A 19002-nucleotide genomic window follows, 5' to 3' on the forward strand; every position below is an offset into this window, starting at 1 on the left:
GTAGGTGGTTGACCAAGCACAACAGGGCTGCTCCAATGCATATTAACTGCGTACGAGATACAACAGTCAGCGAGCAACTTTGATTCAAGCCATCTAAGCACAAATCTATTGGCCACACATTTTCCATAACCAAGAATTTTGCTATATGACAATCAACTCTACACATTGATTAATTATATACGACCTAAGACAAAAAAAAATGGGTCAAAAATCATAAGATAACCACACATCTCAATTGTGGAATCAGCAAGAAGTCAACAAGAGCATCACTTGTATAAAGAACATGGACTTGATTCGAGCGAAGGTCGTCATCCCTGTTGCCACCAAAGATATAAAGAAATTTACCCTCTGCAATCGCATTGCATGTGTGGCCCCAAACCATCTCTATGATGGAACCTGGAGTATTGCAAACAGATTATACTATAATTACGTACTATATAATATGCAAGTAATACATGTCGTCTACTACTTTTCCTTCCAATGCAGCCGCCTATTAATAAAACTCCATGCATATGTGGGCATATGTGGACTTAAAGTACAACCAACCATTCCAAATCTGGAGTACGAGCCTACTCCAACAGTAATACTTTGACACAAGCACCGGTTCTTGCATATTGCAGCTAGATATTATATTATGTAGCCAAAGTTTACATCAAAAAAGCATAGTCAAAACACACTAGCTATTTACGAATGTTGATCTTATAAATATCGTTGTGTAAACTCCAATCATTTGATGATCCACCAAATATAAACACATCTCTCCCCATACAAAATGATGTATGCATAGCTCAGGGTGGCAATAGTTGGCCAACAATCTTTAACTTGATCCATGCAAGAGAAATTGTTTATTCAATGAATGAAGCACTGTGAAGATAATTTTTATAAGAATCCACAACAAATTAAGTAAAATAGATTTTTACATTTATCAAATATGTATACATGAAATGGGCAAAGTTCATAAGAGTCAAGAGACTCAAATCCACCAAAAAACAATAATTTTATTTGCACATGCAGTGCTAGTATGACCCACTCTTGCAAATGGAGGAGTACCACTAGATAACATGTCGCCACTCATAAGTATCTACATTTTAAAGAATATAAAATATGATCATTAGTGTGTAGGTTGGGTGGCAAGCTCAAGAAACAAAGAACAAATACATACCAGTATTTAAAACATAAAGTGTATCGTCATAGCTAACACCATATCCAACTCCACCAAATATGAATATTAGATTTCTATCTATAAAAGTTGCATTGTGGAATTTCCTTGCTGGTGGAATAAAACCCCTGACAACCGGTGCAATCCACTCATTGGAAGCTATAAGGAGTATTCACCAAACAAAGTTTTAATGATGTATAAAGACTTACAAATTCTGAAAATATGCAAATCATTCATTAGAATATTTTCTTCAGCAAGTCCACCAAACACGAGAAGAACATCTTTAACTATTGTGCAGCTATGACCAATTCTTGGGGTTGGTGGTGTACCAATCACATTGGGTTCCTCCCAACACATAGTAGCAGAGGTCACTAAGTATACACCTTTTCAACCATTCATGATAAAAAATCATTAAAGAAATAAAATATTTGGAGAAAGTACCTGTATTGAGTACATGTAGGCGATTGGTCAAACGATGATCATTCCCGCGACCACTAAAAACATATATAAATTCACCTTGGGAGTTACAGGTGTGGCCATTAATCTGACCAGGCCCACAATAACCGAACAGAACCTTCTCCCAACCCAAAGCCTCATCCATGCTCTAAACCTAAACCCTTGATTAATTACTCAGAAACCTCTATCGAATTCCTCAAAGTATCGATTTCCTCAAAGTACCCACACTAGACACACAGTACACACTTTACACACACTATACACAAATAGCCCACTTTATTTATGTCTCTCTAATATCTAATCTTTGATCAATCCTTTTAATAGTTGTGAAGTCATCTTATTGCTTATCTCTATCTTCTTTCGGCAGGCAAAACATTATCAAATACTAGCACAGTAATTGATTATTTTTTGTTCAGTACAAAAATCGTTATTCAATTTCAAAGTAACTTTTGTTAGTCGCATTTCTTGAATGAATTAAAAATCGCACCAATGAAATAATGTCATTCTCCTATCGTATGTTCTTTTTATAACAATGTATTTGGCTTGACGCTAGTAAATGGGATTTGGACCCTTATCTACAAAATGATATTTAGTGAGATCTCAAGATTTATCAGTATATTTAACTTAAGCACCACAACTATTATAGTATCCAGTGGCTACATCGTATATAGTGCTAAGTGTTAGTGGAATGTGATGCTCCATATTATTAGTAAGAGAGAATGGAAAAAGTAAGAGAGAAGTTGTTGAAAACTTTCTTTTTTTAGATGTGCTCTATTTTTCGTGGATAACCAAAAATGGCAAATGTGCTCATTAAGGAAATGAAAATGTTGTTTTGAATACTGCCTTCTGATTTTTGTTATTTCTCTATTTATCATCTATGGTACAACATTTTACATATGGTAATGGTACGACATTTTGTCATCTATTTGTCGAAATTCTTATTGTTTGTCTCATGTAATTCATATTGTTTTTGTCATCTATGGTACTATACCTTAAACAATGTGCAATTAATACATGTGCAAAGACATTATATGGGCGTCGCTTATTGTTTAGGAGTACTATACCTTAACCAATGTGCAATTATATATTTTGATTGATTGTAAATTACTCGATTGATCAAAAGCTGATAAAATTTGCCTCAATGCTTTGCACAATACTCAATATATGCAAAAGAAGAAATATTCTAAGAAGTTTTTGAGTTTTTTCACAGCTCATAAAATAAAATTTAACCAAAAAAATTATGAAGTTGAAGTTGAAAGGAAATGAGCTAGAACTAGATTAATATGGATTAAATAATTATAGTTGGGCTACAATAATATTAGTCCATAAGCCGAACAATCATGGAACCTTAGTGACTCTTCATCTATTTAATGGTTATTTATTCTCTATTGTGCGGCATGAGAAATAGTGTAACATTAGAGAGAAAATACGTAAAGCTTTGTAGAGAGAATTCCTAGCATTCTTCTAAGGAGCAGTTGTACTACGATAGTTCCTGCATCGGATTGGATTGCACGTGGACCTCTATAGTAGTGGATTCAATTTGCAGGATTCAATCGTAGAAGAAAACAACACAACAAGTAAGATTTAGTTCTATTGTGTTTTACATGCTCAACTACTTTATGAATCTAGATCAGTTATTCATGTATGCAATTTCCGCTACGCTCATTAGATGAATACAAGAATTACTTACAGAAATGACGATGATAAATTCTGCTATGTACATTGAAATTAGAAAATTTAAAGTCCCCATGATCTGATGGCTCCTATCATGCCATATAAATTCAACTTTTAGATCCAGAAGTGATAATACTAATGTTTACTATATTATGTAATATGATCATCAAATATTTCATGATATTTGGCCGCAAAAATGGGTCTACAAAAACTGAGGCTTTATATATGTATAGATAGATATAAAATGGGTTTAATTAATTGTTAGAATACTGGTAGAATTTGAAAATGGTATGCATTTACGGAATTGATCATTATGCAACTTTATTAATAATCAAAAATATTATAAAAAATTAAATAATGTAAAGCCTATTAAATATTGGGCTTTGACATACATCATGCGCTCATACTAAGATCCAATACTTATTGAAGCCCCACTTCAGAAGTGGTCATAATGGCATTTCTGTGATTTTCTCGACAACTCTCACTTAATATATTAATAGATAGATTGAGAGATTATAAATAATTTATTTGGGTGGAGTTCAAGTCTCAATACATCAATAAATTACTATACTCAATATATCACTTATAAGAACCTGAGGTACTAACTATTAAGGCTGGGCCTTTATATCTAATGTTCCTAATTATATGAATCTGAAAGAAATAGTACAATAAATATATGAAACTAAAAACAAGTTCCTAATGAAACAAACTTACAAAAATCCATGAAAGTATAAAATATCTCTAATGAAAACATAATGACTTAACATTGTGAATTCCCACCGTTTTGAGTGAAGAAAAGCTTGGGGTGTAAGTACTGATGCAAGGAAAGTAATAATAGGAATATTGGTGAAGATAAGCATCTTTCGCATAACCTTCAGTGTTTTTGGAATAGATAAATAATGAACCTTGGCCACAGAACAACAAATCACCATTCATCAAAACTTTGATCGGAGTGTTAGGTTCCATTGGTGGTTTGAAGTTATATTCCATTATCCAAGAACTTGCATCTCCATAGTTGTCCATCTTCCAAATTTTAGGATTATCTACGGGATATGATGTATCGCATAACCATAGCTTGTCCTCTAAAATGCATAGCCGATATATCTAGGGATGTCAATTGGGCTAACCCGCTCGGGTCGGGCCAACTCACTCGGGTTGTCGGGCTATTTGGGTGCGGGTTATTCAGGTTGTAAATTTTTCGGGCTATAAATTTTCGGCCCTAACCCTATATCTTCGGGTTTCGAGCTAACCCACGGGCTATTCGGGCCAAAAGTGATCTTATGTGTTACTTTCTATCCAATTCAATATTCTAACTTATAAAAAAAATACTACAGATTATCACAAATAGTAATCAAGAGAAATAAAATAATAACAATTGAAAATTGAAACAATATACATAAACATATCACTAATTAGTAGTGCACGTGAATCCGACTACAATTAAATGGAAATCATGCATTTAAAAGGAGTTGAATGGCATTCTTAATTATATACCCATAAAATAAATTATAGGTAGTTAAAAAAGATAGTATAGATAGTAGTAAGTCAAAAATAAAATCTATGAAGTTGAATGACATTCTTCTACATCAATAACTTTTGAAGCTTCGACCGGATCATTCTTTTCAAGAGGAAAGACGTAATGCGGCATTTAATATGAGTAAATATCAATAACATCTATAATCCATATGACCCTAACTTTCAATTTGAGAGAGAATACATAATTAGTATATATACTTCATATCAATGTTGCTTTTAATGTTGTAATTACCATATATACTTCATATATGTATAAAGTATATAACCCAAAATTTTAATTATATTTTTATTTTAAATGCTCAACCCATGGGCTAACCCGCAACCCACCCGGGCCAGCCCGCATAACCTGCTGACCCGAACTGGTTAGCCCGTGTAGCCCTATTATGTATCTGGGTTGCGATTTTTCGGCCCTAACCCTATGATTTACCGAATTATTCGGGTCGACCCGCAGGTTTCGGGCTAGATTGACATCCCTACCGATATCCCCAATATAATAAAGCCAAACAGATATGCTCAGGATGAATCAAGATTTGCTCATTTAGGGGCGGAAGAGGAAAATTGGTAAAGAGCTCCGTTTCAAGATCAAGCAACAAACCAAAAAATTCTTCTCAAAATCACAAACAACCCAGTGAATATTTCCATTATAAAATATAGCAGAATCGAGTGACGGTCTAGGTGTAAAGCCCATCGATGATGGTATGGTAGGCAATCTAGTTGTCGGTGGTGCTGGGATCCTTCTCCACGAACATTCTCCTTCTAGAGTATACACATGACAGAACCTAGATTCATCGATACATAAAATCTTATATTCTCCACTTAATTTGCTCACTCCAAATCCATATATACACCTACATGTAGGCTGAGGAGGAAGCTCAATATATTCACAAGTCATTGGATTGACTATTGAAAGAAAATCATTATAATCATATAATCCATCCCACAACAAAAACAACCCATTAACGGAACTAATTACCAAACGATGGTGAGGAGGAGTTGGACAAGAGGGCAAGTCGAATCGGAAAAGTGGCTGGCCGTCCTCATCAGCAACTCCATACCCCATATTGTCTTGAGAAACGAAAGCCATGAATTGTTTTGCAAACCGACCATCCGATTTTATAAGATCGCGCCATGACTTACAAACGCTCTAACACCTCATGATGCATCTGATCGAGAGTCTCGCAAGGATATCTGTCCATATTTCTTGCGGTATACATATTTCTTGCATCCCGTGGAAGGATGTCTCTCCATACTACTTCTCACATGCTCTAAGGGGGGATGTATTTGAGAAGGTATTATACTTTTTTCAATTATCTTTACATTGCCATCAATGGAGAGGTAAAATTCTATAACTACCATATTTGCCTTCTTTTTTTCATGAAAAACACTTTTCCAAAGGCAAAGGTATTTGAGAATGTATTACTATATTTTATGTTTTGTTTATGCATTTTTTACTATTATTTATTTTTAAAAAAAATACGTTACCTTTCTATACACTTTTATCTATGGAATATGTTAGTACTTTTTAGAATGTTTATTTCACTTTTTATAAAGTAAATACATAGTATACCTTTTCTATATAGTTTCTCAGCAAGCGATGGCGATGGCGGCGGCGGCAGAGGGACGCACGGTGACTCTCGGCGGAAAAGGATCTTCGCTGACCTCATCCTCCGTTTTCGACGTGGCGATCGGCAAAGCTCGCGCCACAATTGACTCCTCAGCACTCTCTCGTCGTCGCTCCTCCTCTTCAACCAGCTCCGCTGCAAAGTTCTCCTTTACCATTCCTGATACGAATCCGGGTAGCGCTAAACCAAGGAAAGTGAGGTGAAGAGGTGACAAAGAGCCAAGCCGCAACTGGGGTCAGATTCGAGCAAAGATTCGCCTATCCATATGATGTTCAAATGCTTTTCAAAGACCACCATTTTCTTCTCCATCGAAAGAGCTTCGCGTGGATACCTTGCACGCCTCAATCGGAGCTCGGATGAGAAAGTTATGGTCGTTTTACAAACACTGCGCAGTCCAACAAGCAAAACGCCCGACGACAGTGAAAACTCCCGGGCAAGGCCCCAAAACGCCCGGCCGAGCGTTTTATGTCCGAGAAGACTTCAAAAAGGCGGGATTTTGAATTATTTTGAGTGCCTTTTCATATTCCAACCCTAGTTTGAGTGACTTTTCATCTTCCAATCTCCCACATCTATAAATAGGGTCTTTTGTATCTTTTGTAATAGATTAGAGATTAGAGTTGAGTTTAGAAAAAAAGAGTGTCTCCTTTGTGGAGTCCCTCCCCATGTTGGGTGATATGAATGTTTTGGAAAAATCCATGGCCGGGCTATGGTTACTTTGTGGTTAGTCCAGGGTTAGCCACTTGGTAAATTCACAACTAGCACCATGTAGCTAGTGGCGGAGCTTGAGTGAGAGTATACCCTAGGGGCGGAGCTCGAAAGAGTATACCTCTAGTGGCGGAGCTCGAACGAAAGTATACCCTAGTGTCGTGTAGCTAGCGAGTGAGTCGATATAAATGGTTACTTGGATGAAAGTTGCCAAGGGTTGCCATCATCTTTTTGGTGGAGGTCCTTCGGTCTTCAAGAGGTCATTTGTTCATTCCTCAATTTCTTCCATTTCGATCCCCTTCGCCCTTTCTATTTTTGTTCTATCTTTTTGTGGGATGGAACGCCTATCCTTTTTAGTGTAATATTTATTTAAGTTTCAATGTAACGTGTTTTTATATTATTGTTGTAGTGTTTTTAGTTTGTACTAGTTTTTAATTGTGTCGTTGCTTTTACAAGAACAAGTCTTGACCTAATTTTGGAGATTCACATCAATTCCTGAATATTTCACGGCGAAGGAAGCTAGGGCGTCTCTAATCCTTCTATTGAATAAGCTGCTGCTCTCTTCCTCTTCCTCCTCCGCCTGTGCTCAATTGGTGGAAATTCTCGAACAGAATGTTTTAGGTTTGGACTATACAATCGACAATGTTGCATCGGATGATCTGGCTATATGGTCGATTACTCAGCTGCTGCGCTTGCTGACGTTTCTGCGATTCTGGATCACCGAACTTCTGCATTGGTCTCTATTGTTGATGCCGTTGCAGCTTTATCGTGTGAGGCGCTTCGAGCTGACGTGTCGCCCTTCAATTTGACGGACTCCGGAGATGGTTCAACGGCGACCTTCGCCGTTGCTGTGGCAGCTGATTTCAAGGTGTTTTTTAACGGTTCAAACCTGGTTAATTCAGGGAAGAAGCTTTCGGACAATTCCGTGGCGGAGATTCCGTCGCTCCATGGGGATTTCAGGGATGTTTCTCGATCGCTGCACTTGAGAGCTAGAGTTCAGTTGAATTCCGGATTCGGAGCTGGCTCGGCCAAGGTTTTGTCGATGGCATTGGGGAATTTGGCTTCGTGCGTCAACCCATCTTCTTCTCTCCAGTTCAATTTCTGATGTGGAATTGTGTTCTCGTCTCTCGGAAATGATAGCTGCTAAATCCTTGCGCCCTGCTCTGGAGGAGCTGTACGCATCCTCTTCCAAACGAACTGCTCTGGAGGAGCTGTACGCATCCTCTCAAACTGCTCGTTTGGAAGAGGATTGTCTGTTATTCGTCCACAAAATTTATGAATTACTCGACGTGGTGACGAATGTAGTTTCGTGGGAGGCTGCAGCTGCGTTCATTTCACTTGGAGGAAGCGAGATTTTTGGCGATAGAATTCAAGGGGACAATGGGAGTTTGAGTGAGCCTAAAATTGGGGATAATCCTAAAGCTGATAAGGAAAGTGAGAAGAATGAAGTTGATATGGGGAAGGGAACAATTTCTCTTATGAAGTTTATCAAAGACAGGTTGCTGTTGCTCAGGGGAGCTGCAAATTTTGACTTGGAAAAATTCGCTCAGTTTTTCCAGTCATTACTGGATGCAGAGGGTCCATGTTTTGATGATCTCGTCGTGAAAGTAAAAGAGATTGTGGAAACCAATGAAAGTTGAAGGCTTCCGAAGCTACCTAAGGTATAATGTTGACATTTTTTTTTGGGTATTTGTATATGGTCTGTCATTGTTACAATATTTGGTAAGCGTAAGCATTCTCTTGTTGGATTGATTGCAAAATTTATGTATCTTGAATAATCGAGGTGGCATATTTAATCTCTTGATGATCAAGCAAAATTGATTCCCTTTAGAAGAAACCATAAGCATTGCTCTAGAAAAGCCGATAGTAGTATTTTATCTCAAATTATTCATGTAAAGGACGGACTGTTTTATTATGTTTCTTATATATGGCCTATTTATTTTCAAGAAGTGAAGCAAACAAATTTGCTATCACACTCCTCTGCATTGCACAAATCATGCCATTTTCAAGAGGAAGATATAATGATACAGAGAGAAGTTGTTTAAACTAAGATAGTACAAAAATTCAACTTTACTTCTGCCATTGGAACTGATTTCCATGTTACTCTGATTTCTCATTTATGGTCGGAGGAGTGTTATCACATTATTAGTTATGCATAACAAAGCCTGGATTTCTTTTCTATAAAATATACTTGATTGAAGAGATGATCTGTGAATGCTTGGTTGTTGTGTTCATTTTAAAAGTATTACTACAATCTCAAACTTACTGAGGTGTTTTAGTTTATGAGCAATGGCACTCCATGAATGTGGCTTCCCCTTCCTTTTTGTCTTGTGGTTCATTTTGTGTGCCCATGATTTGACTGTCATTCGTGTATCTGCTCATATTGTACCTTAAGACAACATGGAAAACAAAGACGTTATGCATTATATTATAGACTCTTGCTTTCATGTGCAGGGTACCCGTGATTTTGCAAAAGAGCAGATGGCAGTCAGAGAGGAAGCTTTCAAAATTATAACTGAGGTTTTTAAAAGGCATGGCGCCACAGCTTTAGATACCCCGGTCTTTGAAATGAGAGAGACTCTTATGGGAAAGTATGGAGAAGACTCAAAATTGATCTATGACCTTGCTGATCAGGTGAGCTTCTTGTTTCCACCGAACCTTCTCTTTTTTGTCTTCGGTCTAACTTCAATACAAATACCATCTACTTTGCAGGGTGGCGAACTCTGTTCACTCCGATATGGTATCACGAGCAGGTTCGGGCTCAGAAAAATTTCATCACCGCCCGTAATATACCTCTCCTAACCTTCTTTTCAATCCTACAGCAAACACAAGCAATATGTCAGATTCTGAAACAGAAAACATGTCAGAAACAACCAACAACAAAAACACCGATTCCCACCCAAACCCTTCACCCTTCCCTGCGGAACTCGCCGCACAATTTGCGGAGTTCCTGCGGCTGAGCATGAGTTCGATCCCCAACAAAACTCCAGAAAAGACTCATCACCCCGAATCGTTGGGTGATATCACAGTCAGAGCGAAACTGGATGGGGATAATTACCCACTTTGGGCCGATCTCATGGACCGGGCAATTGGGGGGAGGGGACTGACATCTCACATCAATGGAGTTTCTGTCCCTCCATCCCGAAATGACCCAACATATCAACAATGGCAGCAACGAGACCACTGCGTCTTTACTTGGATTATCAACAACATGGCGGCGGATCTTGTGAATGAGGTTTCACAATATGCAACGGCCAAGGATCTTTGGGACGGGCTGGCCATCACCTACGGCAGCGGCGCAGACCCCGTTCAAGTATACGACCTGTACCGACAGACAAACACACTCAAACAAGATGAAATGTCCCTCGAGAGCCTCTGGAATAAGTTCCAATCTCTGTGGATCTCGATAGATCGCAGAGAGATAATACCAATGACAAAGGAAAGGTTACGGCTTTATCAATTCGTCACCGCACTGGATGACAAGTATGAATCTGTCAAAAAGGAAATCATCCGGCTTGACCCATTACCATCGGCGCGCGAGGCATACGCACGCGTCAGACGAGAATCAGTCAACAACCAAATCCAGGGCATAGGCTCCTCACAGAATCCAGCCGGCCTCGCCTCTGGCCTCGCAGCCACCGCTCGAAACCGCTCAACCACTGGACAGCAGGCGACTCAACGCCCATGGCAGAAACGACCGGACGAAGATCGAAGCCGACTTACCTGTACCCATTGTGGTGGTAAAAAGCACACCAAAGATGGTTGTTTCCTACTAATCGGATTTCCCGATTGGTGGGACGAAATGAAGCGAAACAGAGTGGTGCGGAATAGGGGCCTCCGGTGATAGGAACAGAGACCGGTATTGCACCGATACGCAATGAACCACTAGAAGGAGAAGAGAGGGAAGAGAGAGAAACAACTTGCATCAATTCATTCACATAATATCTGAATTACAATCATGCTCGGTATATATATAACCTCTCATGTCCACGTAAGCAACAATTAACCAACTATAACAACTTCTAACTGACTAACTAACTTGAATCCTTGCCACGTGTGCGTATGGTGATCTAGATCGTCTGGTTTACGTGCTGCATGCACTCTCGTGCACCTCCGCAACAGCTTATTCTTGTTCTCATCTCGCACTTATTTATCTTCTTTCTCTTCCGTGTACCACAGAGCAACAAGAGCTGCCGCGAATCGAGGAGGAAAGGTCGCCACTGTGGTCGGAGACCGGGCTACCGACGCCGGGGGCACGGCGGGCAGCGCCGGTGCGACGCACGGCGGAACAGGAAACGAACAGCGCGGCAGTGAGGAGGTTGTGTGCTCCACGGCTAGGGCTATGTCAATGTCAGGTATGATTTTGGGGATAAAACCCCCAACTCATGAGAAGTTATCATTTGACCCCAATAGTTGTGACAAATATCTTTTCGAACCCCACCATTTAACTCCCTTACAAAGCAGCCCCACAGAAACAAACAAATTACATCAGATACCCCATCCAGGAAATATCTCCCAAACCCACCCCACAAAACACCAAAAATTACAAAGACCCCCTCCAAGCCCCAACTTATTGCCAAAAAAAGTCCCAACTCTACATAAATCCGAAAACACATTACAAAATACCCCAAAACTTGATTTTACACCAAATATCAGCTGCAACAATTCATTCCAGGCCCTAGCAAATTCCTCCGTGACTACTTCCATAAACAAAGATAAAAATTGGATTTTTGACTGTGGTGCGACAGACACGATGTCTTTTGAGGCATCTGATTTCACTGACATATCTGATTCTCGTAAAAGTTTTGTTCGCACAACAAATGGGCATGCAATACCTGTTGCAGGAGCCGGCACTATCACACTGTCACCCACTTTGAGACTTTCGAACTGTCTCTATGTCCCTTCTTTGGCAAATAAATTGGTCTCGGTCAGTCATATTACCAGAGAACTCCATTGTAAACTACTAATGCAGTCCAATTTCTGTGAATTACAGGATATCAAGACGGGGATGATGATTGGGCGTGGCACTGAAAAACAAGGGCTTTATTATGTAGACAGGATGGCCCACCACGGTACTGCGATGCTGACTCACGGACCGACTTCATCACAAGCCTTGATTTGGCATCGCCGGTTAGGACATCCGTCTATAGGATATTTACGTCTTCTGTTTCCTAAACTTACTAGCAATCTTTCCCATTTGAATTGTGAAACTTGTTTTTTGGCCAAGAGCCACAGACACACGTTTAAATTTAGTAATACCCGTGAGAAGGTTCCTTTTTCCATTGTTCACTCTGATGTTTGGGGTCTGCCCCTGTGGTGGGTGGTCTAGGGTTTAAATATTTCGTTCTCTTTATTGATGATTGCACGCGTATGACTTGGGTTTACTTTCTACGGTCAAAATCTGAGGTCTTTGACAAATTCTGTATGTTTTATACTCTAGTGCATAATCAATATGGAAAAACAATTAAAATCCTTAGGTCAGACAATGGGGGTGAATTTGTTAATGCCAATATGCAAAACTTTTTTTCTGAACGAGGGATAATCCATCAAACAACCTGTCCACACACACCAGAACAAAATGGGGTAGCTGAACGAAAGAATAGGACTCTACTCGAAATGACTAGAGCCCTTGTGATTGAATCTAGGGTCCCCAAAAATTTCTGGCCCGAAGCTTTAGTCACTTCAGTCTACCTTATCAACAGATTACCTACCCGCATCCTAAATCTCAAAAAACCCATCGATGTTATGTCATCTATGCACCAAATACCACCACCTCTTAACCTTGAACCGCGGATCTTTGGTTGTTCTGTTTATGTCCATATCCCAAAACATAACCGATCCAAGCTTGCTCCCCGCTCTGTTAAGTGTGTTTTCTTGGGGTACGGAACAAATCAAAAAGGATATCGCTGCTATGATCCAAAAGCCAATAGCCTGTACACCACAATGAATTGTGATTTCGTTGAGATTGAGTATTTCTTTACCCAACCTCGCGGTCAAGGGGAGGAGAGTGATAATATTCCACTTAGTGGCCCGCTCAGTTGTTCCCTACCTCAAACCGTAAATCTCCATAGCTTACCAAATACAGACCATGTGACTGAAGTTGGTCCACCAGACGAAGTGAACTGCAGTACCAACGGGCCGTCTACAGAGTCTCATACACAGCCTGAGGAGTTGAGTGACATTCCTACACCATCTTCCCCGCCTGCGATTCCTATGGTAAGCGATATTGTTGATATTGATGATCTGAGACAGGAAACTGCTGCAAACAGTGAACCAGTGGAAATAAGTGGAAGCGACATGGGAGGATTTATACTTCCCCTACGAAGAAAAAGGGGGATACGTCCCAAGAGATACTCCCCAGAGTGGAAAGGAAGGAAAACCCAATATTCCATTGTCAATTCTGCACAAGGCTACCTAACAGAAATGGCACAGGCATTTGAGGCAGCTCTATATGAAGACGAGGAGATTCCGTGTTCATGGATAGAGGCAATGAAGCATAAACACTGGCGGGAGGCAATGAAGAAGGAAATGGATGCACTTATCAGAAATGGCACTTGGGAAGAATGCAATTTGCCAGAAGGAAAGAAACCAGTAGGATGCCGATGGATATTCACCATCAAGAGACGAGCTGACGGATCGATTGAGAGATACAAGGCCAGACTGGTGGCAAAAGGGTACACGCAGACGTATGGAGTAGACTACGAAGAGACTTTCTCCCCAGTAGCAAAAATGAGCACAGTCAGAACACTGCTGGCAGTTGCTGCAAGTAAAGATTGGCCTCTACACCAGTTTGATGTGACCAACGCATTTCTGCATGGTGAACTGAAAAAAAATGAAGAAGTGTACATGGAGATGCCACCTGGATACTCAGGGGGAAGAAAGGTGTGCAGACTTAAGAAAACATTGTACGGACTAAAACAGTCACCAAGAGTATGGTTTGGTAGATTCTCACAAGCAATGCAGAAGTATGGGTACATCCAAAGCCATTCAGATCATACCCTTTTCTTGAAGAAGCGAGGGGAGAAAATGACTTGTCTGCTAATTTATGTGGACGACATGATCATTTCGGGGGATGATGAAGAGGAAATCAGTAATCTCCGAGCAAACTTATTTCAGGAGTTTGAGATGAAAGATCTTGGGCCCCTCAAATATTTTCTAGGAATAGAAGTGCTTCGGTCAAAGAAAGGGATATTTTTACGACAGAAGAAGTATGTGCTTGATCTACTGGCAGAAGTTGGACTGTTGGACTGTAAATCAGCAGACATTCCAATGATGGTGAACCATGGATTGAAATTTGAAGACGGCGCTAAGTTAGCAAACCGAGAAGAATATCAACGGTTGGTAGGCAAACTCATTTATCTGTCTCACACAAGACCTGACATTTCATATGCGGTTGGAGTGGTAAGCCAATTCATGCATCGTCCTCAACAAAATCACTTAGATGTTGCATTGAGGATCGTACGCTATCTCAAGGGAACCACGGGATATGGAGTGCTACTTAGGAAGAGTGAAGATCTCGAGATAGATGGATAGACTGATGCTGATTGGGCTAGTAATCCTGTAGATCGGAAGTCCACTGGGGGATACTTCACGTTTGTAGGAGGAAACCTGGTTACTTGGAAAAGCAAGAAGCAGAAAGTAGTAGCTTTATCCAGTGCAGAGGCAGAGTTCCGAGGAATCAAGAGTGGTCTAACGGAGATAATGTGGCTTAGGAGATTACTCACTGAGATTGGATTTCCACCGATGAGGAAAAGTCAGCTTTTCTGCGACAACAAAGCAGTGATCAGCATTTTAGAAAATCCAGTCCAACATGATAGGACTAAACATGTGGAGGTTGACCGCCATTTTATCAAGGAAAAAATCGAAGGGGGAGTCATAGAGCTCCCATTCGTCCGATCAGAAGAACGACTAGCAGACATTCTCACGAAGGCAGTGAATCCCAAAACCTTAATTGAGGTACTAGGCAAGTTGAGTATCGGGGATGCCGTTGCTCAACTTGAGGGGGAGTGTCAAATATACCATACTCCCAACTTACCAAATAAGGAGACATAATTAAAGGAGAAATATGTAATTGATAGGGAGCATATTTGCCTAAGAATTAGAATGATTGTATGCCGTAATTACAGTGTAACAACTCCTATATTGAGGGGGATGGATCATTCTAATGAAAACACAACACAATACATTGTCTCCTACATCTTCTTTCAATACCTTTTGCTTGATATGTTGCTATGAATGGCTTGACATCCTTCAAAAGGTACCAGATTGCAAAATTTAACAGACGGGACAATCCATCAAAGGGACGTTATCGTGAATTCTATCAATGTGACTTTGACTTTGCTGGTCAATTTGGAAAAATGTTGCCAGACTTTGAGGTCATAAAAATCTTGACAGAGTTGCTTGATGAACTAGCTATTGGAGATTACGAGGTTAAAAGAACTATTTTTTTATGATAGTGTTATTTTAGTAATACAAAATTGGATGACACTATACGTTTTCTATCTTGTACACTGTATCTGAATAAATATTTTACTTGTGTGAAATTATTTGCTCACGTTGCTTTATGGACCTCTGAAGTTTTGGTTGTGTTGCTAATAGTTAAGGAAATTATTTCGTGTTTAACCGTATCAAGTATTCATTTCAGGTGAAGCTAAACCACCGGAAGTTACTTGATGGCATGTTGGCTATCTGTGGGGTGCCACAAGAGAAATTTAGAACTATTTGTTCAAGTATTGACAAGCTAGACAAGCAAACATTTGAGAAGGTTAAAAAGGAAATGGTGAGTGCGTGGATCTGATCACGAGAGGTTGACAAAGTGAAACTGGCAGAATAGCTATCCCATTACATGACATGATATTTGATTTTCATTTTGTGGGATTATCCTATCCTTTGTGGATTCATAGACTGCATACATTTCAATTTTACAGGTGGAAGAAAAAGGTTTGACTGAGAGGAGACAGCCAATAAAATTGGAAGTTTTGTTGAAAATAGAGGATCGCCTATGGAGTTACTGTCCAAGTTAAAACAGGAAGGCAGTGAGTTCTTATCAAACAGTGAAGCAGAGCTTGCATTGAATGAATTGGAGATTTTATTTAAAGCTCTACTGAAGTCCAAGTGCATAAACAAAGTAGTTTTCGACTTGAGTCTGGCAAGGGGTCTGGATTACTACACAGGAGTCATATTTGAAACTGTTTTTAAAGGGGGGGGTGCACAGGTAAATATCAATTTTATGTACATTTAATTATTGCCTCAAAAACAGGAGCATTTTGACGATTTAAGGGGCATTTACTTGATAGGATAGATAGTACTAGATACTACTACTATCTATCAAAAACAGGAGTATATACTACTCCTATAACATATGATTGAGTATTTGAAGGAAAAGAAGATCAAATAAGTTCAGAATCAATCAATTCATCAAAGTAAAAATGGTAGATTAGCTTGGATATTTTTTATCTATCCATCATTCGTTAACATGAATTCGAAAAATTGAATCTGCTCAGTACTCAATCAACTTATTACACCTATAACTCTTGCAAGAACTTGTACTGGTATTCTTCATTGTTTTTCGTCACAATGGAGAATTGTTTAGTTGTCTGCTGCAACATTGCTTCTCCCTTCCTTATCCAATTGCTCTTCTTTTTAGTTATAATGTGAATCATACCACACGAGTCTTATTTGAAGGATTCTAAAAAAACTTTGTTCAGGTTGGTTCAGTTGCTGCCGGTGGACGCTACGACAATCTTATAGGTATGTTCGGCACAAAGCAGGTTCCTGCTGTTGGAGTCAGCTTAGGAATAGAGAGAGTATTTGCTATCATGGAGCAACTCCAAAATGACCAGGTATGCATTTCTCATTATTTACAAATCTACCTTTATCAAGGAAAAGAAATGCATTCGAACTCTGTCTCATCTGAATAAATTAAAAGACATGTCGAGTTTATGAGGTAGTCTCATAGTGCAACTTCAATATGCCAACCTCATAGAATTCTGATGCAGCTAACTTGTGTTCACTGTTTGAAGCATGCTCTTAAAAATTTCCTATAGTTTTTGCTTGTGACTGAGTGTTTTCTCTTAGGTCAGTAAACTCTTAGTTTCGGACCTCTGACATCCTATGTGCCCTCGTCTCAGGAAATACGAGCAACTGAAACTCAGGTTCTGGTGAGCATCCTAGGCGACGACATCTCACTAGGCGCCGAACTGGCGAGTGAGCTGTGGGATGCCAAGCTAAAGGCTGAAGTTATGGTGCATCAGAGATTAAAAAAGCACATAGACCGTGCCACCAGAGGGTCCAAGATACCCTACATGGTGATAGTAGGCGACCAGGAGCTCAGTAAAGGCGTCGTCACACTGAGAGATGTCACTGCCGCAACCAAGGACGAAGTTCCAAGAACCGGACTCGTGGCAGAGCTACAGAGACGGTTGAACATCTCACCTTAATAGACAGCCAAGATCACTCTTTGATAGTACTATTGTTGTGACAAATAGGGCAATTGTGAATCGAAAAACAAAAGAATGTAAATAGACACAGAATTCAAGGCATCTGAACAACTATTTTGACATGACTAAACTTTTCGTGATCATCAAGCCATTCTATTTTAAAATAATATGATACGGAGCACTAAAATTTTTCGTTTTGGATTTTTGATTTGCTTATTTTTAAAATTTCTTATTTTTTTATATGGTACTTCTTAGTCCCTCCGTTCCATAGTAATAGAGTCATTTTGTCATTTTAGTACGTTCCATAGTAATAGAGTCATTTCCCTTTTTTTAGTAAAAGTCAACACATTTTTCTACACACTTACTTTACTCTCTCTTACTTTTTTCTCTCTTTATCTCTCAACTTTTTTTCATTTTTCACTTTATTCTCCCTTTACTTAACTCACCTAACATAATTTTTCTTAATCTCCATGCCGAAAAGAAACGTCTTCATTACTGTAGAACGAAGGTAATAAGACAATATTAAAAATTATAATTGATAATTTAGTATGCTAACAAAAGTATAAGTTATACTACATTGATCCAAACAAAATAGAAAAAATTGTAAATGACATGATTTTAATGCGCAATTGATAAAATAAAAGTGATGGAGGGAAAAAAGTATGGAAGCAGTGTTAATGGATTTCGAGGTCCGTATTTAAATAATGTGTAAGGTTAATACTTGGTTTAAAATTTTTCATATTTAAAATTAGTCTAAATTTAGTGGACGGCCCAAAATGGTAAACGTATTTTATTTTTTGTGGACGAGGATAGTACTTTTTAAATTTTGTAAAATTTTTGTATAAATATAGATATAAAACAAGAAAAAAAAGTCTTACCCATAAAATAACAAAATAGTTTTAAAAATGACTACACGCACATATACTTAATTCTTAGTTTTATCATCAAATTAAATAATCATAGTCATTCACATCTAATTTTTTTATTATTAATATTTTTTAAAATTTAAAATTATGAAAATGACTACATGCATATATACTTAATTTCTTAATGTTATCATCCAAAGAAATAATAATAGTATTTCACATCTAATTATTTTATTTTAAAATATTTTTTTAATTTCTAATTATAAAAAATGACTACATGCACATATACTTAATTTTTTCGTGTTATCATCAAACGAAATAATCATACTCATTCACATCCAATTATTTTATTATTAAATAACTTTTAATTTTTTAAATTGAAAATTGATTACATGTATATATACTTAATTTATTAGTGGTATCATCAAATGAAATACCACAGTCATTCGCATCCACTGATTTTGTTATTAAATAATTTTTAAAATTCCAAGTTATAAAAATGACTCATGCAGGTATACTTACTCTTTTTCGTGTTATCACCCAAA

The 19002-nt window shown here is 38.6% G+C and overlaps 1 protein-coding gene, 2 long non-coding RNA genes and 1 pseudogene across 3 annotated transcripts; 2 read left to right on the plus strand and 2 right to left on the minus strand.

The window, feature by feature from the left end:
- Positions 1-211: 211 nt before the first annotated feature.
- LOC125209971 (rho GTPase-activating protein gacHH-like) lies at positions 212-1760 on the minus strand. Its single transcript, XM_048109549.1, has 4 exons — positions 1676-1760; positions 1369-1542; positions 1163-1318; positions 212-396 (listed from the first exon to the last, which is right to left on the minus strand). Exons 1-4 carry the CDS (start codon positions 1758-1760, stop codon positions 212-214), a joined length of 600 nt encoding a protein of 199 aa, XP_047965506.1.
- Positions 1761-6419: 4659 nt separating this feature from the next.
- Positions 6420-17687, plus strand: LOC125209972 (annotated as a pseudogene).
- On the minus strand, positions 10171-11018 carry LOC125214436. Its single transcript, XR_007175114.1, has 2 exons — positions 10680-11018; positions 10171-10474 (listed from the first exon to the last, which is right to left on the minus strand). It is a non-coding gene; the product is annotated as an uncharacterized LOC125214436 (long non-coding RNA).
- Positions 11129-12441, plus strand: LOC125214437. The gene is made up of 3 exons (XR_007175115.1): positions 11129-11143; positions 11332-11507; positions 12146-12441. It is a non-coding gene; the product is annotated as an uncharacterized LOC125214437 (long non-coding RNA).
- Positions 17688-19002: the final 1315 nt, after the last annotated feature.

Source organism: Salvia hispanica, chromosome 3 (assembly GCF_023119035.1).
Source record: "Salvia hispanica cultivar TCC Black 2014 chromosome 3, UniMelb_Shisp_WGS_1.0, whole genome shotgun sequence".
NCBI lineage: Eukaryota > Viridiplantae > Streptophyta > Magnoliopsida > Lamiales > Lamiaceae > Salvia > Salvia hispanica.

Excerpts from the sequence above, each read along its gene's own strand:
- LOC125209971 (XM_048109549.1), bottom strand. The coding sequence starts at position 1,760 with ATGGATGAGGCTTTGGGTTGGGAGAAGGTTCTGTTCGGTTATTGTGGG. Across the intron at positions 1,319-1,368 it reads TTTGCATATTTTCAGAATTT|CTTCCAATGAGTGGATTGCA; the intron begins GTAAGTCTTTAT and ends TACTCCTTATAG. Across the intron at positions 397-1,162 it reads ACTTTATGTTTTAAATACTG|GTTCCATCATAGAGATGGTT; the intron begins GTATGTATTTGT and ends GCAATACTCCAG.